The sequence below is a fragment of the Hermetia illucens genome, chromosome 3, assembly GCF_905115235.1.
Source record: "Hermetia illucens chromosome 3, iHerIll2.2.curated.20191125, whole genome shotgun sequence".
NCBI classification, from domain to species: Eukaryota; Metazoa; Arthropoda; class Insecta; order Diptera; family Stratiomyidae; genus Hermetia; species Hermetia illucens.
Window position 1 is genome coordinate 168375977 of NC_051851.1, and position 26115 is coordinate 168402091.

Here is a 26115-nt window from a genome sequence, read left to right on the forward strand (position 1 = left end):
GTTTACATTGCTGGACGGGAATTTGCAGAATTCCGTTGACTTTGGGAAATATGTGCTTTTTTATGAGCAGTGTTGATAATACTCCTGCGGAACTAATTGCGGGGGTTCTTGGAAGAAAGGTTAAGGGTTGTGAGAGGGCTTGGAATTTTTTTGAGGACAAATTGAAGATCAAAGAACCCAAGGGGCTGGAAGCTATTATTTTTGACACTTGGCAGTGAATTGACGCGTACCTCATCCCCACTCTACCTCGGTCCCGGAAACTTTCAATTATTGTTGAAATGGTTCCAAAGTAAAGGACTCAAAATTGTCTATCGCGGAGCTCGCATATGTTTCTAACAAAGCACTTGTCAGTTCACTAGCAATAAAAAAAACCCGTCCTAGTAACTTCTTGGTATCACTGTATGTACTCCAGTGCCATCCACACAAAATCACTCTTAATACTTTAAACAATTGAAAATTTTCCGCCAAATGATAAGTCCTTTGTAACGTTTGGCACCGCATCAACAATAAAATATTTTCCTCCGCTTACGACCCCCAAGAAAATTCAATTTAAAAGACATGTGTATATGGTAAAGTTCCTTGGCAAACTGCCGTATTGTATTCCGATTGAACATTATGCAGCATGTTCATATGGCGTTAACCGGATTTCTCCTGGAATTCGTCCTTGCGCATGACTATTCCTTCGCAAAGGACTCTTTGCTTTCCTTCAACCACCGGGCGCTGTTCAAGGCGAGCACCAACTAAAGAGAGATTTCAGGACGAAAAAGAGCTCGTCTGAAAAGCTTCCTTGGCCAAGAATCCTTTCAGGCAGCCTGAAGAGCAACAGAGAGAAAGTAGTCAAGAAAACAAGACTAACTCTAAACCAGACAGCAAACATTTTTTCCCATCGTGTTTCGTATAATCAGCATGTCCTTAAGCAAATTAGTTTAGTTCGAATCTAGCTACAGCCGCTGAAAGTCCTACTTTTTGCGAAGCCTAAAACTGAAAAAAAAAATTCTAAGGCCTACGCGGAGAGTCGATCAAAAGTTCGGTATATATTCCGACCGGGGCTATCACGGTTGACATCTTAGACTTGATATAGTTCAAAGGATAATTAATTGGCGCTCACCTGACCACTCGATAGGTGGGACGTACCGCGTCCGGTCTAATCAAGATAGCAGTGTATTTGGTGTCCGAATAGTGGGTGACAAAATGGATAACAGGATGGAGATTTGAGATCGGTGCTTTATATTCAGTTGGTTATAGGCCGTCAGGCTCTTCCGCAACTAATTCTATCTAATTTCGTCCTGTGGCGATGATTTCACATTGTGTGACACGAAACAATCGTGAATTGCCGGTGTGTTTAGAAATCAATGCGTTTCCTGATTAAAGGGGACATTCTGTAATGTGGTGAGACCAATCCACGGTTGTGCTGATCTGAAGGGTTGGCTGTCCATGGGTTCGGTTTGGGCGATAGTTCATAAAATTAGGAATTAAAACAAAAGCCTTTGATCGCGTGTGAACTACCTATAAAGTCGTATAAAGTGCAAAACAACTGTAGATGGATAAAGGACAAGAACGAAACGATGCCTGGAAAATAGAAGCGAAATAAACAGAAACGAGAATCCTTTCTCAGGGACCATCGCTCGGTAAACGACAAGAATTCGAACGTCACTCACCGTGTAACACCTCATTTGATTAGCAATAGATTGCCCACTGCCACCTTGTCGCCGTTCTGTTTCCAAGGATGGCCTCGTTTTCGATGGCAACAACAGCGACGTGAAGGACGATATTCTAGTGTGGTTTATTGCCTGGAATTTACTGATTTTAGTTTCACATCCCTTCTGCCCTGCTCCTTTCGCTCCCCCAATTGTGTTTTAATTTTGCCTCATTTTCATTTTTATGGTTTGTTTTGGAGACTGGGACTCGTCAGTGTAGGGATTTGTCGCGTTCTTTTTTATTAAATTGGCATTTTTGTGGACCGGTGCTACCAATTAAGGAGGTTCGCTTTTAGCGGTTGTTCGAAGGATACAGTCGGATCAAATTGATAAAGGTAACCATATCGGAGGGCTTTGACTGGTAATTGGAACTTCTGCTGCTGTTAACTAGCTCTGACTTGCGGAAACGACCGGAGCTGAGCTTTGGAAAGGAAGCCTTTTGGAATAGCTACTGCTGCCGATCAAAGCTATTGTCCTGTCACAGTTGCGGACGTGTAGGCAAACGACGGGGGAGAGCAATGAAACGGAAGCAACATCTTGTTTAATTATAGTTTCATCAAGCTGTAATTGGAAATCCGGGTACGTTTGGTTGTGGCTAACGCACCCTCGCTGCCACCACCCTCGACCGCCCATCGTTCGTGGAGACGATTCTACGAGGAGTCGCAGCAGAAGCAGTGCAGTGCACATTTGAATATACGAGAAGCATGTGTGGTAGAAAATATCGAAAGGGATGGATTAGTGTGATTGTGCTCATGATGAAGTTTCTAACTGCTGTGTCGGATGATAATAGTGAGGAGATTGATATCCACGACAATTGTAAGTTTTGATTGATATTCTTTCCAAGTTATTATACCAGAGACATCAATTTTGAGACCGATTTTCATATGCTAACAAAAAACAAGGACACTTAAGAACTCCATAATTATTTTATATAACATTGACTCAACTCTCACTTACGGTCGATTGCCAGGCAACCTCAAAAAATATTCAAGAATATTGAGAACATCCTCGCTAACTTTCAAAACTTTTCTCACAACTTATCCATTCTTCTTGACAACTTTCCCTGGGAACTGAAACAAAACATATTTAATCGGATGAAACTAACTTGTTTTCTCCCTGCGTCCTGAATCCGCTTTTTACGATATAATACACCAAAGAAACTCTAGAATGGTCTTTTCATGAAACTCTGTCACAAAGTCAATAAGTGAAGTTCGAGGACTAACTGAGGACAACTTTATAAGTCAGAGAGTATTAAAAATTCATGTTGTCTCTTCCTGGGCTTATATGTCGAACAAATAGTTCGCCAGGATATATGTAGGTCTGGTGATGGCCTTTGATCCTCTGCTTTGTGCTCCGGCGACCATTAGGCATTTAATTTCTGAATAATTAAAATCACTCAGTTTTGTCATAGGTAACATAACTATCAAATGCTAATAGGGATATGTCGCACAAAAGAGCAAGGTTGCTTGCAATGCGGGATTTTTTTCAATGGAACCATTTAAGCGGATCAAAATTACGCGTTCAAGAGAGATGGAGAATAGAAAATAGATTGCAAATCAATTGCATTTACTCATAAAACATCATACGAGGATTACATATTGAATGAATTCTTGTTTTGTTTCACTCAAAATTAGATAACAGCCAATTTATGCTAGTTTGAAAACTTTGTTTATTGGGCGCCCAATGTGGGTTATTTTTTATTGGGAGGTACGGTAGGTGAATGCATTTACGCGCAAAGTGCTGGAACCCTTCCCCATCGTCAAAGAGCTAGCCTGGAACCATTTCTCACATTACTTCGGGCTCGTCCCGAACTCTCCCGCCTTGCGGACCCTTCAAATCAGAGTGTCCTTTCACCAAAGGGAGGGGAGAGGAGGAAGGGATTTGTCAGTTCATGGAACCCGCTGCCATCCGGCTCCTCCACCCATCGAACTCTATCTTCTTAGCAATGAGAAGGACCTGAACGTAATGGGCAACGTGGCTCCAACTATCAATACTCCTCAGCATCTCCTCGGCAGTGTTGAACGGTGTTGTCTGGAGAGAGATCCCCTGTGTTTAAATAAAGCTGCTGGCGAATCACATTCCACCTTGCACAAGCAAAAAAGTGCGATAGACGTCGTCCACAACTCCATTGCAAAGCACACAACCTGGAGATCGTGCCTTTCCAATCTTGTGCAGGTAAGACTGAAAACCCCCATGCCCACTAAAGAACTGTGTAAGGAAATAGTCAGTCTCACCATGCTTCCGATTCAACCATGCACTTAAGTTACCGATGAGCTGCGCAGTCCATCTGCATCTAGTTTCATTTTGCCAAGAGAGTTGCCACTCGTCTAGAGTGCGTTGCTATTCTTCACGAGAAACCACCTCCTTTGGATCGTCTCTTGTATATCGCATGATGCTACTTAACAAGAAGGGCAACGGGGATCATTCCCGCGATCATCATCCCCGCCGTTTCAGAGAGAGTGCGGCACGCAGGCACCACCCGCAAAGCTCCTCGTCTCTGTACTTGCGCGAGATGCTTACGATATACCTTCTTGCCAAGAGCGTCAGCTGATACCTCTGCCCCGTAGAGCAAGACAGAGGTGTTGAACTCATCAGAAGACAGGAGTATCCACCACTTCGAAGGCGATGTGTTGATGGTTGCTTGCGGAGTAGTTTTTCAGAACTCGCGACCAGTCCACCAGCGATGCCGATGAGAAGGTTACGTCTGGAATGCTTCTCTGACAGCCCGGGCGCCAGAACGTTGGGGTGGATCCGGTGTTTAGAATTACCAGTCCTGTTTTCGCCGCCATTTCCAAAATTCGTTTCCCTCTGGAGTCTGTGTAAGGCATGCCTCCTCCCGATCTCATTATGAGAAGACCGGCAAAAAATGATTTATGGCCTGTAGAAATCCACCTTTAGATTTCGTGTTTTTCGTTTTTGCCCTCCAAGATTAGGTGGACGAGTTGATACAGCTGTTCAAAATTATGCTTGCCCATTACATTGTTCAGCATAGCAGCAACCGCCTTTCAAGTTCGGCTCATATATTTCATTTTTGATTCATTGATTCTGAGCAGTACTTTACCTGCTGCTGGCTCGAACTGATCGAATACTTCGTTCACACGAAAGCGAAAATATCCGTGTCGTCTGTGTACGCCGCCAGTTGCGCGGATTCGATCAGTAGTATCAACTGAAGTCACCTTGATGACGACGTATTTGAGCATCAAGTTAGAAGGGGTGGGGCGAGACCATCCTCTTGCTTAAATCCCGACACTATAAGAAAGGTTTGTATCAGCTCATTTTGGATTTTTACCTAGCCCTTGTTCTCAATAGTTGTTATTCTCACTAGCCGGATTATCCATTAGAATTTTTAGCTCACCATTGGGTAGGTAGGTAGTATCAGTGGCCGCTCCGAGGAGCCCAATTAGCGTGTGCGTGGTGCGCCATTTTGATGCCACAAACTCCTAAGATCGTGACTGCTGTTATGAGAGCAGGGAGGCAGAGTCCAACCGGCACGGACCTCCAGAACCAGTCCGTAGCATTCATGAAAGAAAGCAGCTTTACTACCCTGCAGCTACAAATCTCTCTGAGGTCTTCAAAGAATGGTTGGGCAATCGCAGAGAAAGTGCACGAGGTATTCCCTTCGTTCTCCGCTAATTTGGCAATGCGAATTGTAGGGTATGTGGGGCCTGGCGGCATGGTCCCTATGGGCCAGGGCCTCGTGTAGACTGCCGTAATCTTGGATACATTTGCACGCGCCTGGCACATGAGCCCCTGTGATCAGACTATGTTATAACCGGGCCAATTTTCCTTGACTTAACGCAACTCATAAGTTTTCGCAATCAACGGTCGGCGACTGCTAAGCAGTGCAAGTAGACTCCGCCTCTGACAGCCGCCAGCGAAACACCGACATTATTTCCCGAAGGGCTGCCAAGAGTAGAGCTTCGCCTGGTCAATTCGTCAGCCCGCTCATTCCCTTCTATGTTCCTATGCCGGGAACCCAGAGGAGAGTGATTCTGAGGGTGCCGCCCAGACCCACCAGCCGGGAGGATGTTGTCGCTGAGTACAAGGCATTGGTTAGAATGCCATGATACGCTTGGGGCTTGGACCTTGCTCTATCCATCGACCGATTTCCAATATCGCCAGTACTCCCGCTTGGAATATACTGGCGAAATCTGGGAGACCATACGACTCAGATACACTGTGTGTATTCGAGAAAATCCCCGCGTCAACTTCACAGGCAATCTTTGATCCATCCGTAAAGAACACTGAGTCATAACTTTGCAACACGCCACCGGTCTTCCACTTTGCCTTGGTTGGAAAGTCCACGGAAAGTTTCTCATGAAGTTCAGCTTGCGTGTGGCATAGTCCGTAGGGAACGCCCAGATTTCCTGAGGTACTTCGTCTAGGATGTTGCTGGGGCCGTAGGAGTTCGCTGGACTCACAAAGTCTGACGGCGCTGCATGCTGCATCGTATTTAATGTAGAGGTCTAGGGGAGGAGATGCAGGAGTACATTGAGAGCACCTGCAAGCAGGACTGTAAAGCCCCTGGAGCACCTGCACACACGGTTCTTTGAAACCTATTGAGCTTTATCCTATTGTATTTTTTGCTCAAAGCCTGCTACCATACAATAGAGCCGTACGTTAGGATCTGACGCACTACAGCGATGTACATCTAGAGAACCATACTTGACCGGAGACCCCATTTCTTTCCGAAGGTTCCCTTATAGGCATAGAAGGCCTTCTTAACCCTCAATTCTATGTTCAATCTCTAATTTAGTTTAAGATCCAGGATTACACCCATATATAATACTTTACATTAGAGGAAAGAACCCATCTTTGTTCATTCAGCTGTGGTAGATGGAATTCAGATATCCTTGTCTTGGTGGTGAATAGCATCAGTTGCGTTTTGGTTAGGTTTATGCTGAGTCCACATCTTGCGACCCACAGACACACCTTTCACAACGCTCCTTGCATGATGACGCTCATAATGAACGGAAACATCCCTGACACTAATATCACCAAGTCGTCGGCATACGCCACCACCTTCACCCCGCTGCTGTCCAATGTTCGTGTCCATTACTATTAACCAGAGCACTGGAGAGATGGCGCGACCCTGGGACGTGCCTCTGTTCACAGCTCTGATCAAGTGGTTGCCTCCGAGATGAATTGTCCTAGTACTTAGCATGGATATAATCCAATGTGTAAGATATCCCTTCAATCCAATACTGGTCAAGGCTTCTTTGATGGCGTTGGTAATAACATTGTAAAAGGCTCCCTCTATATGCAAGAAGGCAGCTAGTGTATACTGCTCGTACTGCAATGACTGCGCAACCGTGCCAATTACCTTGTGCAGGGCGGTTTCTGTGGACTTCCCTCTGAGGCAGGCATGCTGAGAGAAAGGCGTTCTCTCCACAATCGTCCTTAAGTGAATGTCTAGGACGCGTTTTAGGGTATTCAGCACGAAAGAGGTTAGGCTGATTGGTCGAAAGTCCTTCGCGGACTCATTACCGCGGCTCCCCGCTTTCGGGATGAAAACCACTCGTGCGCGTCTCCAGGACTGTAGGACGCATCCTAAAGAGACAGTAAATCTCAACAAGCCACGGCACAACCGTTTCCTGCTGCTTCAAAAGATTTATATGCACAGAAGCCCAGCCGCTCTTATCCTCGGTAATTACAAATTTGGTAGTCTCGTATAGCTGGGGTGGCCGCAAACCCTCTTCTCCTCCAAGGCTCTGATTCACAGTTCTCCTGGCTGGTGGGAAAGTGCGTTTGAACCAGCAGCCCTAAAGTTTCACTAGAAGATTCCATCCAGGAGTCTTCAGACATTTTAAGGAAGGATGGGCTTTCATGTTCCTTGAACAGAATCTTACTGAGCCTCGCGGAATCACTCGGCCATTAAGACCACCAGGAGGCGGCCGCCTTTTACTTTTCCAGGCAGTTCTTATATGGCTGCCAATATTCATGCCTGTAGCAGATGTTGAAGATTTCTCTGGTCAGCTTCCCGAGGCTGGGGAGATGTTTATTCCACCACCACGGTGGCAGTGTCTTTTTGCTGTACTTACTAGAGCACGGGACTTTAAAGGCGGTATCGATTGCCTTTCCCAGAACCCTGACATTTGACTCCAGTTCGCCTGTCGTGCCAAACTTACCAATTTGCGCACCGGAGAGTTTGTTCTTAATTACTTGACCAAACTTTCTCCAATCGATCCTCGTGGGGTCTCTGAAGAGTTTGGAGACCTCTGCGGCGAGAGAGACTGACAAGCATCCAACTGTGATCTGAGGAGGATCTCTGGTCAGACACTCTCCAGTCCTCCACCGTAATAATACCGTTGTTGGTTATTAGCTTGATATCAAGGACCTCCTCCCACCAGTCATAGTTCCGCCGAGCTGAGGAAATGGAAGGTTTGTGTACTGCCCCTGTTACACACCGATAGGTTTAAAGTAATAGTAAAATCAAAGAATGACTCACCTCTCTCGCTGATTTTCGAGCTGCCACAAAGGGTATGCCTTGCATTGGCGTCGCAGCTTATCAACAGGTTGGCTTTCTTCGTTCTATGGTGTTCGTCAGATGTTGTAGTTCTTCTGCGGAGCTGATCGGTCGTGAGCCATGTAAGCCGGGAAATATACACATTCTCTGCCCCTGCCTGCTCCACGACTAGGTCACCGAAACTCAGGTCTGGATACAGAAAAGCGTAGAGACTCTTCCTCATAAAAATACATGCTCTAGGTCTGTCCTGATTAGCGTCTCCTGTGCTGTGGAATAAATTAAAATATTTGCTTTGGAGCCCTTTGATGGTTTGATCGCCTTCGACCCAGGGCTCCTCTATTAGCGCGATGTCGATACCTTCTTCTAGGAGGAAGACAAGCAGATTAGTCTAGGCCCATTTTGAGTGCTGCATATTTATCTGCGTTGCCCTCAGCATGATCTGCTTGCGTGGCGGGTTCGTCAGTCCCCGTCGGGCCGTCGATCTTCATCTCCTACAACAGCTCGTTTGAGGCGTCGATTGGATATAGTTCGTAGGCTGGTTTTGAAAAGCAGTACACTTTTATCTTTGTGTTCCTGACTCTGAACCGTACCTTATAGTCTATCTTTTCCAGTGCCGCCAGAAACTCTCCGTTTACACAGCAGGAGCAGAAAAGGTTGACTGTTTGCCTAGTTTTCCTCCTCCTTGATAACTACCCATTCATCCATGGGACTCCTGGGGTTTTGAAGGCGCACAGATTGAACGAGCTTGTACTTATCCATGCGGATCTTCGGCAACTGGTTGCAAGTGACCGCTCTCCTGAGAATCTCGTCGTAGGGGACGGCGTTGAACTTTACTCCCTCTCAGGCGTCGCTAATCTGAGCGGCGTACGAACCGGAGAAGTCCCTGAAAAATTGGTCCTCGCGAGCTATAACGTAGGATTCACGGACCACCTGACAGGAATTAAAGCAAGGGATGGATCCCGTGTGTTCGCTTTTGACATTCAGGAGATACTCAATGACCATCTCCAATAGCCTGGCTAGAACACTGGTCCAGACTGCCGGCGCTAGTTTGGCGCCATACGTAAGTGACTCCTGGCCACGTCGCTGAAGGTTTTCGCAGTTCGTTGCTGCGTACTTTTCTTCGGATATTGCTCACTGTCTGAGCTGTTACCCACTCTGTTCTGCTTGTGATATTGCTCGAGCTCGTCTTGAGATCGATAGCTCTCTGTCATGCGTATCTCGGCAAATCTCTTGAGCATACCGCTTTCCTCCACCTCCACGTCATGGATGTAGAACTTTCACAGCCATTGCACCAGATAGACACAGATCACGTGGGCGCCAGTTTCTAATCAACTCTAGCATTTTTGTCCACCATTGGGACACACCCACGTTTGCAGACATAAGACCAGCTGAAGTGATGGTCTTATGTCTGCCAACGTGGGTTTGTCCCAATGGTGGACAGAAATGCTGAAGTGATGAAATCAAATAGCTCCTCTCCTCTGGCATTTCATGTGCCACTTCGTAAACCAATATGTTAAGCATTCCATAACAACCTCTTTGGAGCTCAGGGCACTTCACTCTGCATACGCTACCAGGTCCTTTTGGCCTTATATCAGTACAGGATACAGAGAATCATAAAGTTATAAAGAGGCAATTGTGACGCTTTCTATCCTATTATTATCCTGGTATTTTAAGATTACCGCAGCTTGGTCCTGGGCACACAATTTTCCCAATATGGTTGTTTCTAATAAATTTTATTTCAGGACACTGGTCTCAGCCTTGAGGATTTCTCATCGTAGAAGCGCCTGCCCCCTTTACTAATTCAATCTACAGATAACAGATAACTCATTGATACTGTGGTAGGAAAATATAAGGGCAGCCTTGTAACTTGTCCAGCCTTGCTGCCAGTAGAAAGAAAAAAGCTTCGGAACGCTGCACATTAATTTGCCTAACCTTTATGTTTTCAGATAAAAATGAGGTCTTATATGTGAGGAAGAATCATCGCTACCCGAATAGACTACTGCGTCCAAGGGGAGACTCATCGGGTTTATCAACTTCTTCCCACCTTCCGCCGAGAGTTCCGATCCTTTATGTCTGACTTCTCCTGGATATTGTCAAATTTGGTCAAACCTCATTCCCCAGGAGCTTTCTCTTCTTTCATAGTGCCTTCCTCTGCCGTTCGCTTCTCTTTCTTCCGCTTTTCCAAATAGAGACAGAAGATAAGCTTTTGACAAGAAAGATTGAGCCTGTATTCCCCTTTCTTTTTCGAGTGGAACATTCCATCTTTCGTTTCCTTGAGGATTTAGGCAACAATGCCAATATTTGAGTTCTTGGCAACCATATATTGGATTGAAGCTGAACATCCGAGCTAGACTCGGTGCTTGTAGTGCTAAGATTGAAATATCTGGAGCCTGCTCCAGTAAACAGTCCAAGATTCTCACGTTATTAATCCAATATTCAGGACATTTTTAAAAGCCAATTTGACAGCTTCTTTTGGAGACAATGTGTATAACTCACAACTGTCACGCTCAAGTATTTATCGAAGGTTGTCTCCTACTTCTCAGCTTCTTCTTCTTGTTTTTCTTCAGGTTTTGTCCCGTTCACAAGCGGGGTCGGCTTGTCGTGATCGGTTTCGCCACTTGGCTCTATCGAATGCCTGCTCTGGATGCAATCTCCAGGCTTTTCCCGTCCAGCGTATGAAGCCACGGTCATTTACAATCGACTTCGATGTTCAGACCAATCTTGGCAAGTGAACTCTAGTTAGCACGAATTGTTTTATTTATTTAATTAATTAACGGACAACAAACAGAGAGAATTGCTATTAATTATTGTCCTCAGGAGGAGGAGGAGAAAACAAAAAACTTATCCTACTTTTAAAACTACTTAAAGTAGGAAAGTTAAAAAGACCAAGCTGATTTGCATTATAATTTCGGCAAAGCCTGGGAATCGGAGAATGAAAATAGACTTGGAGCTCCGCGAAGGGCACGTTGAAAATATCTACGCATAGATCCAGATAGGATCTACGCTGTTGTAGGAAGCGAAGGTTTAGAAAGCGGAGACGGGAGGAGTAATCCACACGAGGGAAGCTTTTCTTAAAGAGGAGGGAACCGGTGAATTTACGTTGCACATTTTCAAGGGCAAGACAATCACAGTTACGGGTGGGTGACCAGATCACGGAGCAATACTCGAGGGTATTCCTTACGAGGGAATTGAAGAGAGCTAAGGAGGGTTGGATGGAGTGAAAATCAGAGGAGGAGCGAAGAATAAAGCCTGAAAATTTTGCTGCTCGATTGATGATATCGAGGCAATGGGTGTCAAAGCGGAGCTTATTGTCGAAAGTGACTCCGAGGTCTTGAGTGGAATTTAAGCAGGATAAGGAATGTCCGTCAAGTGAGTAGGAGAAAGAAGTGGGTGAGGATTTTAGGGAGTAGCACATAGAGTGACACTTTCTGACGTTTAGCGCTAAACCATTAGTCGAGCACCAACGAACCAGAGTGTCCAGGTTATTCTGAAGGGAAACACAGTCCATAGGCGACGATATAGCGGAAAACAGCTTAAGGTCGTCTGCATAGAGCAAACAGGGACAAGTAAGGAGGGGAGGAAGGTCGTTTATAAAAAATAAAAATAGCAAAGGACCCAGAATAGACCCCTGTGGGACGCCAGAAGAGGGCGAGAAGGAGCGGGAAGTACAGCCGTCAAAAGAGACGCGGCAGGATCGGTTGGAAAGGTAAGAGGCAAGCCATAAAACAAGTGGTACGGGAACGTTTACGGACGAGAGTTAAGATAGAAGTATCTTGTGATTTACAGTGCCGAAGGCTTTCGCGAAGTCAGTGTAAATGGTATGCACTTCTTGCCGTGAATTTAGACATTTGGCGACAAAGTTGGTAAAGTCAAGCAGGTTGGAGGCAGTGGACCTACGTTTAACGAAGCCGTGTTGTTCTTTCACTATTTGTTGGCCAAAGTGGGCGGACAACCAGTCGCTGATATATCTTTCCCAGATTTTGGAACAGGAGGAGAGGAGGGAAATGGGACGGTAATTCTCGGCAAGCGAACGATCACCACTTTTGTAAATGGGGATAATGACAGCCTCTTTCCACAAGCTGGGAAATTGATTCTCTTCAAGGCTTTTGTTGAAAATAAGAGATAGGGGAAGGGAGATGGACTTACAAGTTTGGAGCAAAAAGATGTTTGGAAGACTATCGTAGCCAGGACCGACATTGTCAGCAAGTTTGCCAATGGGGTAGTCGACAAGGATAGGGGTAAGAAGGGAATGGTCGGTGATGCGGGGCAGGCTACATCTACTATCGGGAGGGATTCGGAGGAAGGGGGAGGAACATAGACTGACGAAAAGTAGCGGCAGAGTAAGTCACAAGATAATTGGGGGGAGTTAGCTGAGAAGCCAGAGAATTTAATGGATGGAGGGGATAACTGGGCAGGGCAGCGGGAATTGCGAATGTGGGACCAGAAAGGTTTCAGATTTCCGCGCTTTAGTGAGTCTTCCACGCTGGACAAATATTCGTGTCTGGACTTACGTATTAAAGATTTGACCGAGGAACGAAGGGATTTGAAAAAAACTAAGTCAGCAACGTTTCTAGAAGACAGGAACTTCTTTCTCGCAGTCTGTTTTTGACGTAGTTTTTTGTGAATTTCAGTGGTGAACCAGACGGGGTGAGAGCGTAAGCACTTAGGAGAGGAGGGAACGTAGCAAGGAAGAAGATCAGATAAAATGGTATAGAAAGTGTTGAGTGCTTGGTCACTTCGTCATCTTCGTCTTAATTATCGCAAGCCGCCGGTCATTGTCTTTTATAGTTGGCTAACACTCAGAACCATAGAGAGCGAATATCTAGAAATATGACAATTGTGACTCAACATTATTTCAAAGATTTTTATTGATAATTTTTGTATGTTTAATCCAATTCAATTCAATCTGGAACTGAATCTCAAATTTTAGACTTTCTACTGTATCTTGACAGTAAACCTATGGCAATGTCGTACTTTTCGCGATTTTCCTGTAATTATTAAATAGTTAATGGTTGCATTCGGGGTTCGTTTCAATTATGATGATGAAGGGTTGATTTACACAAAGGAAAATTAACTTTATCAGTTTTGCTTATAACAGGGGGTTGTTTTGTATGCACACAGATTAAAAACGATATTTCCTGACAGCAGATAACCTACAAATTCAAGTGGAATGAATTCGACACAAAATAACAGCATAATGAAGATCAATATTGCGATATCCATTTTCCGAATTTTCTTTGTGATTGCAAATGCATTTCATATTTATTTTTTAATTAATCGCAATTTTCTCGGAAATATACAAATAAATGCTTGTTTAACTAGATGATATTGCAAACGTAACGATTTAAGGTGGTGTTTGTATAAATGGAATTTATTACGAATCATTAACGATAATGAAAACAATGTGATATTAAAACGTTTACGATGAGGGGGAGTGCAGGCCTATGGACGTAATCAAAAATGAAAAATTCAGGAAATCCCTTGCTTGTGGGCTTATGTACTTTTATTAATAATTGAAATATGACGAAAACATAAGTTGGGAGATGTTATGACATCAATTGATTAATCAATTTTAATTTTGTTTCAGTTCATAAACTATAAAAATCCCAATAATGTCTCAACTTTGTACAAAAGCGACAACCAATCATTTGTTCTTGCCCTGCATAGCCTCAAGAAAATTAAGACTGGACAGTTCAGCGCGTTGAATGACAAAGCAAGTGATTTTTAAAATATCCCTTAAAATATAGCCCTTCGTCTCTTTGTGAAGATTGGGTCTACCAATCAACATAACCAAAGCCCAATATACATCCTCCAAGAGAAGCCAGGTTACACACCTGCTCATTAAAATGAATAATCTTACCCTTGCTCATGTCAAATTAACCACCTTATCAGGTAGAGGGATTACAAGGATATGTTCGGTCAGAGACCACTTGAACTCCTTCTAACGAGCTCAACTCAATTTCTGCTTGCATCCTGAGAAGATCCCTGGGGCTGATCAGAACCACCCCATTGCACCAGATTTTTGCTTTGGCCAACGAACCGCCTCTTCGATCATTTGGTGGTTTAGAACCCGGATACTGAAAAGGGTCTCTCCTCGATCTATAAGCTTGTTTGACATTATAATTCCCAATGTTATTCTCGCAACCTCTAGCAATATTCAGGTTATCCTGTCGTATGATTTGGGGACCACCTTTGGCAGAGCTCAGGTAGCGGCTGCGTGTGGCAGGGCGGTGAACGGCCTCAAATCAATGAGTTTTCTGACCCTGGCGTCTGATGCTGCGTTCATGCGTGGTGGGTGTGCCTGGGCAGTAGTTGGTCCGAATGGGACACGAGTCTTACGTTTTTCCTTGGATGTTTTAGCGGCTGAACTTTTTCCCGTGCTTCAGGGCATCAGGGTGGCTTTCAGGATGGGTAAGGAGGTGGTTGGTATCATTACAGATTCTCTCCATATTTGTAAATTACTCGAACAAACTACGCCATTGCATCACCTGGTGAGAAAAATGTCTGAACCTCTTTTTAAAACTTCAAAAGTTCTATGGTGTCAAGCGCATGAACTCGCCCTTGTAGAAGCCCGTAAGGCTCTATCCTAGAAGTTTGCTCGAACCCTCCCCTGTAGATGTTCTAAAGGCAATTCAGGAACATTCCAATAGAGAGTGGGAGGATGAGTGTTTATCGATATCACGTGTCAGAGGACCATTTTCCTCTAACATTCACAGTGCTTTACCCATAATTCAACCAAAGACTACGCGTACGCTTACAGCTTCCTAAAAAAATTACGGCTGATATCTGAGTAGGTCGGGTAGACCCATGTAAAATACGGGGTGGCCTCATTCTGCTGCTCCCATCGGCTGCTTATGATTAAGATCACAACTTCCATTAAAAAGCCCTACTAGGGTTCTCAATTTCTATATCTTAAGGGCCAACAAAAATGCCGCTCAAGTGGTCCCGGGTTCCTTCGCAACGATTTTTGCCCGTCGGCAGGATTCCTCCAGCTGCGTGAATGACTGTATTTTCCTCTTTCAGAGTAAAGTTGAAAGTGGATGACTGGATGCCAGAAACTGCCTCTCTCTCTCCCCCAATTGAGGGTCCAAACCTCGGGTGAGCCAGTCTATGAGCTTCCACATTACCAGGAATTTTTCATTCAGTCGGCTAAGCTTCGGCAACAATTGGTGGCAACTCTACAGCAACTGACTTGATATGTCATTGTTCTTTAGTGCTGATAATACCATCCGATTGCAAAAATAACTGCGAATGGTGCGACAAGACCATGATTTCACCGACGTGATTGTAGAGCACAGTGGGAACCCTCTCCTTGACTAGGAAGGCCACTTCGGTTTCCACCACAATTAGAGAGAATTCGTCTTCAGGCGTCCAACTTTTAACTCGCCATAACCTGTGTATGCGACCGGATGTGATTCATCAGGCATCTCGATTCTTAGCAGGCTATAATGAGTTCCGAAAGTCCGGACCCAGGACAGATCTGTAAACCATCCCCGACGTAACCCAAATTATATGCTTTCCTACCTATATTTCGTTGACCAGTTCCTTCGAATAGTCCCTCAAAATCGGTAGAAAGATGCTTTGAGCATGGCGCACCATTTGCTCGAATTGAACGGATTGGGCCACTTCCTCATCCGCGTCAATTGTGGCGTCTAAAACCATATCGTTTTGTTGGGAAATCTCTTGCAGCACCTATTAGGTTAGACGGTTTTAACGTGATGAGCTTTTCACCTAGTTTTTCCTTCTTTTGCTTTGCTTTTCAACACCACCCTTACAACCTCCTAGCAGAAAGGAAAAAGACTCATAGTCAAATAAGTGTTGAACACACTGGGTATCAAGGCCCGCTTATACTTGAATATACCATAAGTCTTAGCACTTACGAATACCATTCGACTCTCGTGCGTCTTTGCCCTTTCTGGACAAGACCGCCCCTTCCAGTTCTACTAAATTATAATTTAGGCATTGTGCAGGGATAGCCTTCTCATTGACAACGCCAGGTCGGATAGGGCGGACAAGGAAAAGTACTAGCACGATTTGTTCCATCTTCGCTGTTTTATTGGACAGGGTGATCAATGATCACTACTGGCCTATCCTGACGATATCGACATCATGGGAGAACCACCCGAGACGTAAAACTGCCTTCATCCAGATCGAGCAGGCGGCGCGAGATCTTGGGCTGCACATCAATGAAGGCAAGACAAAATATATGGTGGCAACGTCAGCACCGAAGACGAATCAACCAACAACATCAAACCGCACTGGTCAAACACGAAGAAGAATAAGGATAGGAGAATGCAACTTTGAGACCGTTGACAATTTCTCCTATCTAGGGTCGAAAATCACAACCGATAACAACTACGATGATGAAATCCGCGCACGGTTGTTGTCAGCCAACAGAGCCTATTTCAGTTTACAAAGACTGTTCCCCTCGAAACGTCTCACCATAGGGTCAAAGCTCCTACTGTACAAGACAATGATCTTGCCAGTCCTCATGTATTCCTCGGAGATTTGGGTTCTTAGCAAGAAAAATTGCGAACTCTTAGCCGCGTTCGAGAGAAGAATCCTCCGAAGAATTTTTGGCCCCCTACATGAGGATGGACGATTCCGTAGCCTACACAATAACGAAATCTATGAGCGATACCATGACCGTTCGGTTGTGGATAAAATCCGGCTCAATAGGTTACGGTGGGCGGGTCACTTAATCCGTATGGATGAAGATGATCCCGCCCGGAAAGTCTATAAGGGCAATATCTATGGTAGAAAAAGAAGACGAGTCAGACCCTGCCTAAGATGGAGCGATGGCGTAGGTCAGGACGCCAGACAGCTTTTAGGGATATCGAATTGGTGGACCTCGGCGCAAAACCGGGATGTCTGGAGTTCCTTATTAAGGCAGGCCTAGACCGGATACCGGTTGTTGCGCCGTTGATGATGATGATGATGATCAATGAGCAAGGAGCTTTTTGTCACTATCTTATACCCGCCGCTGCATGAATCACTGTTAGTGTTACTAACTAGCTCCTGCCAGCAGCGCGCTTTTCGCCTTTTGATTTCATGGCATTCTCTTGTACTCTATGGTTCTGAGGTTTACCCGATCCTGACTTCTTGTACACTGTGCAACCTATCAAAATCTTAGGCATTTCTTTCGTAAAGTTATGCCTTCAGTTGTTCACTAACGTACTGGTTAGTTTCCGTGACGAAGTCCCCTTTTGGGCGCCGATGCATCGCAAGCTGCGGTGATACGACTCATTCTTGACTAACGATTTAGTCACAGTTTTTTTTATCTGTCTCCAGCTCCTGTGGCTTGTTCGCCCCTTCTGAGAGAGTTTCGACAAATTTGTCAACGCCGGCCTTTGCAATGTTCCACCTGACTAATATTTATCGGACATCAGAGCATTGCGAAGAGTCATTGATCACTTAGAAGGAATGTACTGGTAATCACTGCACGTGAAATTTACCAGTACCCTCCAGCGTTATAGCGTTGATACTAAGAACCCCGTAGCAAAAGTCACCTTAGGGATAGTATTCCCGTATCAAGGTGTCGGAATTGCGAAGTGTAACTAATATTTAGGGCAATAAAACCCATCCTGACGACCTTTTCCAAAATTTATATGTCCCGAGGATCTGGCTGAATCATGCTCCATTTGGGGGTTCTGACCTTAAAGTCTTCTCCTTCTAAAAGTCTCCCTTTCGTGTTTGGCATTCCACCATGCAAGAGACCGATCCTACTCTCAAAAACGGAGATAGATACATTTAATGTGAGATAAACGCTAAAAAAGGCACTTCTGCACAACGAATCCAAACGAGGCCATCTCTTCGGCTGTGGCTTACTCGACTCAAAAGTCGACTAATCACTCATAACCCTAAAACAGCCCTGTTAGACTTTTAACACGTGTCCAGTCTATTCGGGCAGGGACTTATGCGTTTGTAGGTGTGACGACTGGTTAAGAAAAGAATCAAATTTAATAAATTTGGCTGTTTTTAGCCATAAACGATAGTTTGTTTCTGGCAAAGGCTAAGTGCCTTCCATCAGTCCTGCTTGGGGCTCGGAACATGCCCCAGCCATCGGCAGGTTTCAAGTATCGGCAATACTTCCGCTTAGAATTCACTAGCGGAATCTGGAAGACCATTCGACTCGAATACATTGTGTGTAATTTAGAAACCCATGCACCGACTCCACAGACCATCTTTGATCCATCGGTGAAGAATACCGTATCGTAGCCTTGCAACATGCCGCCGATATTCAAATCTGCTCTGGTTGGAAAGTTTCTCGTGAAGTTCAGTTTAGGTATGGCATAGTCCGTGGAGAAGGACCTTTTGGCTAAAAGATTGTCACCATATAATAGAACCGTACGTTTGGATCCACAGCGCTGTAAATCCAGAGAACCATCCTCGGCCGGAGACACCATTTCTTTGCAAAGGTCCTCTTTCTGGCCTAGATGGCTATACAGGCCTTCGCAACCCTCAGTTCTATGTTCAATCTCCAACTTAGCTTTTGATCTAGGATTACACCCAGGACCCAGGACTCATTGGAGGACAGAACCAGTCATAGTAGATGGAATTCAGGTAGCTTCATCTTAGTGGTGAATAGCATCAGTTCCGTTTTGGTTGGGTTTATGTCGAGTCGGTATTTTGTGCCCCACAGGCACATCTTTTGCAACGCTCATTCCATTATGTCGCTCATAATGGATGGAAACATCCATGACACATGACAATTCGGGCCGGCCTGAACTCAAAGCCGGGATTACCTGCTGAAGTCACTTTATGGCAGCCTCATCAGCACACATCAGATGAAGAAGCCATCGTGATAAACTTTGATTGTTAAATCTTGGCTTCGTTCCAGGCTCCAGTATTTTTTTTCACAGGTGGATGGTAAATTTTTCCGCAAACATTTTGTCATCCTTGGAGGAAGCTCCGACGGCAGGAACTAGAACAGAGGCTGCAGCTTGCGCATACGTCTTCCTCTTTCCCATCTTCGGGTCTCTATTTCTATGGTAGGGACCAGCTTCATTGAAATCTCTCTTGCTGATTTGATCACCTCCCGGCCCGCTCGTCCTAATCCCCGTGGGACGCGTGAATGTTCTCATTCAAAAGGTGCTTCAATTTCTTTCGTCGTGCCTTTTTCTATCGCGGGTTGGGGGCCTTTCCAGGTTCACGGTGTATGGGCCGCTTGCGTCCATTTCCATATACGGGCGTTAAACCAATAGGGTCCACCTCACTAGTTTCCCTTTCTTCTGCTCCTCCCCGTAAGGGAGAAGTGAGCACACGCTGCGGCAGGTAGGCCGCAACATCGATTGTTTAATGGTACCTAAAGAGCCTTCTGGCTCCATTTGGATCATAGGTATGGCCAGCAAGTAGGTGGATCCGAATTAGGTGGGCTGGCTTCACTATCTAAAAGGGTAAAGGCTAATCAAAAACAAGAAGAATTTGCATCTTCGGGTCTCAAAGCGGTTTACCCGAAACCTTCAAAGGGATGGCGGAGGACACATGTTACATTTGAATTTTCAGTTCCAAAAGACTATCACCCCCGGTTCCATTCTCAACTATCAACAGTTTCCGATAATTACCAATTGATATTGAAATCATCCCATCGAATATGCTAAAACTAATTATTTTGCAAAATGCATTCCCGATCCGTTCACCTGAAGGCATAATTCCTGTCTCTACCATTCAACAAGTCCATGAACGATGTTTTATCTGATTGGCCTGCATTCATTATGCACGGAAGGGAACTCTGAAATAAATCGAATTGCAAACTTCCATAATGTTAATTTCAGATATTTAATTATATACGCCAAATAGATTTCCCCGCACACGTTGGACGCATTACCGCCGAGAGTTTTGCATAATTATTTCGGTTTGTGGAGGCACAGGAGCCCAAAGCATTAAAATCGCCGCGTGCACTCAATTGCAGATAATTGTAGGCAAGTCATATTAGGGGAGAATTACCACCGGACTTTTTCGGGAAGGGTTGTGCGCTGAAATGGTTACGAAATGAACTGAATTGAAATATTATTACATTTATATGACCTCATTGACAAATGTTCTGAATGTTATTAGGCTACTCGTTGGCATGCCTACGTTTTGCTGGTTTCGGGCTATCCCCGGGCTTAACATTTAGTTAGCTCCGGCAGACAAAATGCAAATTTTCGGATGTTATTGTGCGCCTTTATGGGGAATGTTCCCACCCAGAAATTTCTCCGTATTAACACGAAACAAGAGTCAGGAATGAGTGCATTTGAAACCACATATTAAGCAGTTGAAATGCAAATCAGAATGAGCATCTGAATGTGTTGAATGCAGAGTTTAATTATGCTGACGAAGAACATTTAATGGAATCAATCCCATTAACTATCCAAACAGTATCACATGGTTGAGGTAGTTTGCACCTGAAATTGTTAAGGATGAGGTTCCAGATTTGAAACGCATAAATTGAATTACTTGGCTAAAGCTTTTGATTTTGTGTATGACACCAAAGCAACATTCGTACACGCCTTTGAGTTACAAACGAGGTGGAGCGTGCAAATGTAGCCTAGGAGTTGAAGAAGATTGGAAAGGGCGTGGAAGTAGATTTGCTCTGTAGTTATGCACAAATATAGAGCTTTCACCCTTAGGAATAATATCTTTTAGGAACTAGTGCAATCAGATAGTTTTGTTATACACATTTTCGTCATTTTTGTTTTTAACTGCAGATTGATATTTTTCACCAAACCTTGCAGAAAGAGGTCGTCCTAACGTTGATTATTAACAAGTATTGGAGTAACGGTGTAAGACATAACCGAAAAAGTGAAAGGAATTAATCATGCACAACTACCTACATTGAAGCACACCTCCAGAAATATAGTTAATGAAGGGTGGGTTGGTAGAACTTGCGCTAACTAAACTTTCTATAAATGGCGCCCAATGTGGGGCGAAACCTTATTAGAACTGAGTCAATGTGCCTGTCTGTCTGTTTTTTTTTTTTTGGGAGTAGGGTAGGTGAATGCATTTACGCAAAGAGTGTTGGAGCTTATGACACTCCCTCCGTAAGTCGCGTTGGTGCTCACCGGCAAGTAGCGTCAACCATTTCGAACGCGATGTACTGGTGATCACTTACCGAGAAGCCTTTTAGGACTCGCCACCCGTCCACTGATGATGCCAAATATTCCAACGTAAAAGTGATGTCAGGAAAGCTTCCTTCATAGCCTGGGCGAAGGAACATTGACATGAATCCGCCATTTCCATAATCCGTTTGCCTCTGGAGTCTGGTTGAGGTATGCCCCATTCAAGAGCCCTGGCATAAAAATCACCTACCAGGATTCGCTCCTCCGTGCTCGAAATGGCATCCTCCAGAGCATCATGCCGGCGCCGAAAGTCCGGCATCGTCTAGTTCAATGTCAGATAACCCCCAATAAACGATATCCCTAGACACCGGATCCAAACAAACCCGTTCCCTTGAAAGTCGAACGTCGTTCCGAACCTAGATGGCAGCAGTGCCCGATAAGTCGAGATTCCATTAAGACGGCTCCTTGTTTCGGTATTGCTCGCGAATTAGCACTAGATCAGCATTTAGCCTTCAGTGTGTGCAACTCCCATTTTCATTGCAGGTCTTCGCTCGATGATCCACTTAGCTGCATCTCCGGCATGCTGTTCTCCTGTCCGGTCCCTTGCAAATTGCTGACGTGTGTCTATAGTCCAGACACTTGTAGCACTTGGTGGGGACTATCCGCATTTGCACCCTGCATACTACCCATCTAATATTGATTCTCCCGCTCACCAAAACCCCCCCCACCCCTTGCATATTGCTCAGGGACCTCCACCACGGCGAGCTTTTCGCCTGAGCATTTACAGAGGTGATACCTACCCGGGCGTTGGCTACCTCTAGACATTCACGCTATATCGCCTCCTCCGTTTCGGCAGTCATGATCCCGGATTTCTAGAGATCACATAGGCTCTAGTCTTGAAACAAGGGTCTTCTCCCCCAATAACCCCCTGACCGCTTCGCAGAACGTACTCTTATTAGTCGTCTTTAGGCCCAGTTTGACGAGAACTCGGCCACTCCACGTTTTCCGTATGGAAGACACCTCTACTTCACTGTCTCCTGGTTTCATCCTGTAGCGAACTTCATTTACGATTTCCCCAAATGTCTTGCCTTCCTTCGGCTTAATGAGCAGAACCGACGATTTAGTCCTTTTTCGTTTCCTCGTATTTTCTGCTCCTGGTTTTTGGTTGGCAGCCTCCTTGTCTTTGAACAGACGTGTCTCTAGCGGTTTAGTCACTTGTTTCCTTTTTTCTTTCTTCGTCTTCTTTTTTGGGGTCTGGAAACTACTTCGGGAAAGTCTCCTTCAGGCTCGTCGTTCTCTTTCCACTTTTTGTCAGTTTGCTTTGCAGTGGCTGTCTGCAGTTCCTTTGACGCAAGTAGCGATCTCAGCGGACAGTGCGGCTGTTTCTGCTCTCCAATCATCTTCCGCTGCTCTCCACGTTCGCACTTGCACTGGGTTTGTGTCCAAATCCATCTGCTCAGGACTAGCGATTCTGACTGAGCTTTCTTTCGGAACAGGGGTACTACAAGGTATTGGAATTACCATCTCCGCACGGTCAGTGGCGCCACTTGATGAGGCTTCCTCTTTATTTGGGCGCCCAAGTGGCAAATCGGGTATGTATGACGTATCGGGTATGAATGACGCATTTTTGTGCTGCGCCCAAACGCACTCAGCTCTTCCTACTTTCCTGTTGTTTCGTAAATTTTTTTACTAATTGATGTGTATTCTCCTTGAAAAACTAATCAGCACATCGTGTGCAAGGGAGCGGGCCGTAATAGTCAGGAACGGGAGTATTCTCCGGGACATAGCCCCTAACCCCTGAGGCCTGACCTACGCTTAGCTGATCCCGGAATTCAAGGACGGATCAGCGCTCGCTCGGGGCGACGCGGTCTACTAACACCGGTTCAATGCAAACTAACCGACCAGGGCCCCTAAGGGGCCTCATACACGTCACAACTACTACCTTGGCAGAGTTACGCACACATCACCCCGTCGACGTCGACATAGAGTTGCCGACGGCTCGGGAGACTCCCAGTGTGTCCCGACATGTACCGGTCATTCACGGTTCGCTCTTCACCGAGAAGCTTTCGCGACGCTACTACCTAGGACGCAGGTATACTGCCAACTAGAGGGTCAGAACTACTTACTCGGGCACCTCGAGGACGTCACACCCCGTATCGTTAGCGTCCCGTTAAAGGTCGCTAACGAACCCTGGGAGGGGGGGGGAGGAAAGCATAAAAAATCCCAGTGTGGAACTTTAAGCCACTAGAACCACCTCTTCTCACTCATTATGCCCTACGGAACTATCTAGATACATTACATCGCGGGTTAAAGCCCTATGGGCTTAGTCCTACGGTGAGCATTTTTAGGTCCCTATTGCTTTTTCGTAAGCGCTCTAACTTTCGAAGCTCCTCCTGAATACAGCTTATGGCGCCACTAATTGCATTCCACACTTCTTGGGATTCGAGCCTTTGCGGACTGATCGTTTCCACTTGTAAGCTTCCTGTTAAGGGAAGTTGAAGCTATTCCTTCTCATTTGCAAATCTCGGACAAACGAAGAGTATGTGCTCCAGGTCCTCGTATTCGTTTATATACTCAAGACAGAAAGTAGAATCGTCATGACCAAAACGATGTAAATACCTAGGGTATTCACCATGTCCAGTTAGAAATTGGGTCGAGTGATAGTAGACATCTTCATGGCTGCCCATAATCCAACGTTGGATATTTGGAATCAGTCTGTACGTCCACCTCCCCTTATGAGAATTATTCCAACGTTCCTGCCATATCCTAATTGTGCGCACTCTCTCTTTTTGTTGTCAATCTTCGGCATTATGGTCTGTACATGCTTTCCAATTGTATAGTGTTCGGATCTCTTCAGTCAAAATATCAATAGGCAACATTCCCGCGACTATGAAAACTGCTTCGTCTTTTCGGAATCCGCTAGCGGCTCTTAACGAACTCAGACAATATACTGAAGATAATTTTCTCCAATATACCTGCACATTAAGGGCTTTTGTCAAAACGGGTGCTACATACAATAAAATGGATGAACACACTTTGGTTGCCTCGGTGGTCTGGGTACTTCAATATTGGGCATCATGCCGGATACCGCAACTACAACTTTCAAGTGCTTCTTTGAAAACCAATCGATGACCCAACATAACGCCGAGGTATTTGTTGAAAGGCTTGAACTCTATCACATGCTACCCCACACGAAAGCGTAGAGTTTCTTTCAGTTTCTGGCTGCTGACCAGTACACCCTCTAATTTATGTTCCGCTGAATCTGTTCAATGTGATAAAACAATCCTTGATCAGCCTAACCGATGTCTCACATGCCCCGATAATATCCTCCAGATGTTTTCCACTACAATAATTGCCATTTCGTCTGCATAGCCGATAAGGGTAGTTTATCACGGAAGTTTGATACGGAACACATTCCAGAGTAGTGAGCAAAGCACTGATCCTTGAGGCACTCCGACGGTTATCAAATATTCAAGTGGGCCTACGTCGATGTCGTAGAGGAGCTTACTATCCACGAAATATTCCCTAATGGTTAGCTGAATATACGAGAGAACATTCAGCTGGTTTAAGGATCTTATTATATGCTGTCTGCATTGCGTTCAGTTGAAAGCATTCCTCACGTCAAGAGTGATGATGGCACAATATTTTTTGGTACTACCTGGCCACCTTATGCCAGCACCTGTCATCCCTTTCAGGAAGGTATAGGCAGTTCCGATATTAGCAAGAACAATGTCAAGTGAAGAAAAAACTTCCAGCAATTTGAGCCCCCTTTTGTTAGAAACGGTGCTTCCCACTTGGTACACCATGCGTTGAAGTCTCCCGCGATGACAATAGGGGATCATATACTTGGGTCTAACGCCAGCTCATTTAACATTCGCTCATATTCCACACTTGCTGCACCTGATTGACATGTCTATAATGAAATCAACGATTCATAAATACTTTATTTATTTTCTAGGCCTCAAGCCTTAAATGACTGTCTGGCAAGATACCCTTCAAATTTGGGTCTACATTCGTTGCGAGGATTTTCCGACCGAATTCCTTAGGGCTTTACCAGCTTTAAGTTCTGCTTCATTCGGCTTTAAAGATATACTAGCATCTCCCTGCCTTCTCAACTCAATTCTCAGCGGAGAAAGTTAATAAATGTCAAGAAATAATAAAAATACTGATGTAGACCGACATTGGAGCGCCCTTTTGCTCGGAATACTTCAATCTGAGAAATAATTAATCACGTGATATATCGATACGCTTTCTGCTAATTATATCACATAAAATGCACAAAATACCATAATCGACTTAGCATTGGAAGGTTCCTCTCTTAGCACGTATAGACTCATTGCTGGACCTACAGCTAGGTCATCACAGACTTTACTAAAGCTACCTTAAATCCGAAAAATCATGGTTTAAAAACGGATTGATAGATGGTGGTGATTGCATTTTTTTCAGTTTCTGCGGAAAACTGCGGAAGGTGCGATCCCTCTGTAGCGGCGGTCACAGTCAGGTTACTCCCCTTTTGGCGACGCAATCCAATGGCGTGGTTCTACCAATTGCAAGCGCAATTTGCGATCGCATGCATCACAACGGCTGCCACGCGTTTTAATCAAGCACTTATTGGTCTCGACGAAGGGGCTATCGGGTTATTCATTGACGTGTTGGCAGACTGCCCCTATGACCGCCTAAAAGAGTAGTTTATACGCCGGCTGTCAGTAAATGAGGAAGCGACGCTGAATCACTTGCTGATCGAGCTGATGCTGGGCGACAGCACCCTCAACCAGCTGTTTCGAGAAATGTGGCAGTTGGGATCAGAGCTTTTGAAAATGCTAAGTTTGTAGTGGCTCCCGGAGAGCACCCGCGCTATCTTGACCTGCGTTGAATCGGAGTCGCTGAAGGTGTTGTCCATCGCGGGCGACGA

General features: G+C 45.1%; 1 protein-coding gene across 2 annotated transcripts in view; it reads left to right on the forward strand.

Annotated features, from left to right (window-relative positions):
• Positions 1-926: 926 nt before the first annotated feature.
• LOC119653079 (neurotrimin) overlaps positions 927-26115 on the forward strand; it is a 190732-nt gene continuing 165543 nt past the window's right edge. The window contains exons 1-2 of one of the 2 annotated variants that reach the window (XM_038057567.1): positions 927-2032; positions 2089-2513. In XM_038057567.1, the coding sequence (XP_037913495.1) occupies positions 2402-2513 (112 nt within the window). In that variant the 5' untranslated portion in view covers positions 927-2032; positions 2089-2401. Of the gene's footprint in view, positions 2514-26115 lie in introns of both variants that reach the window. The other variant, XM_038057568.1, reaches the window with a different exon arrangement.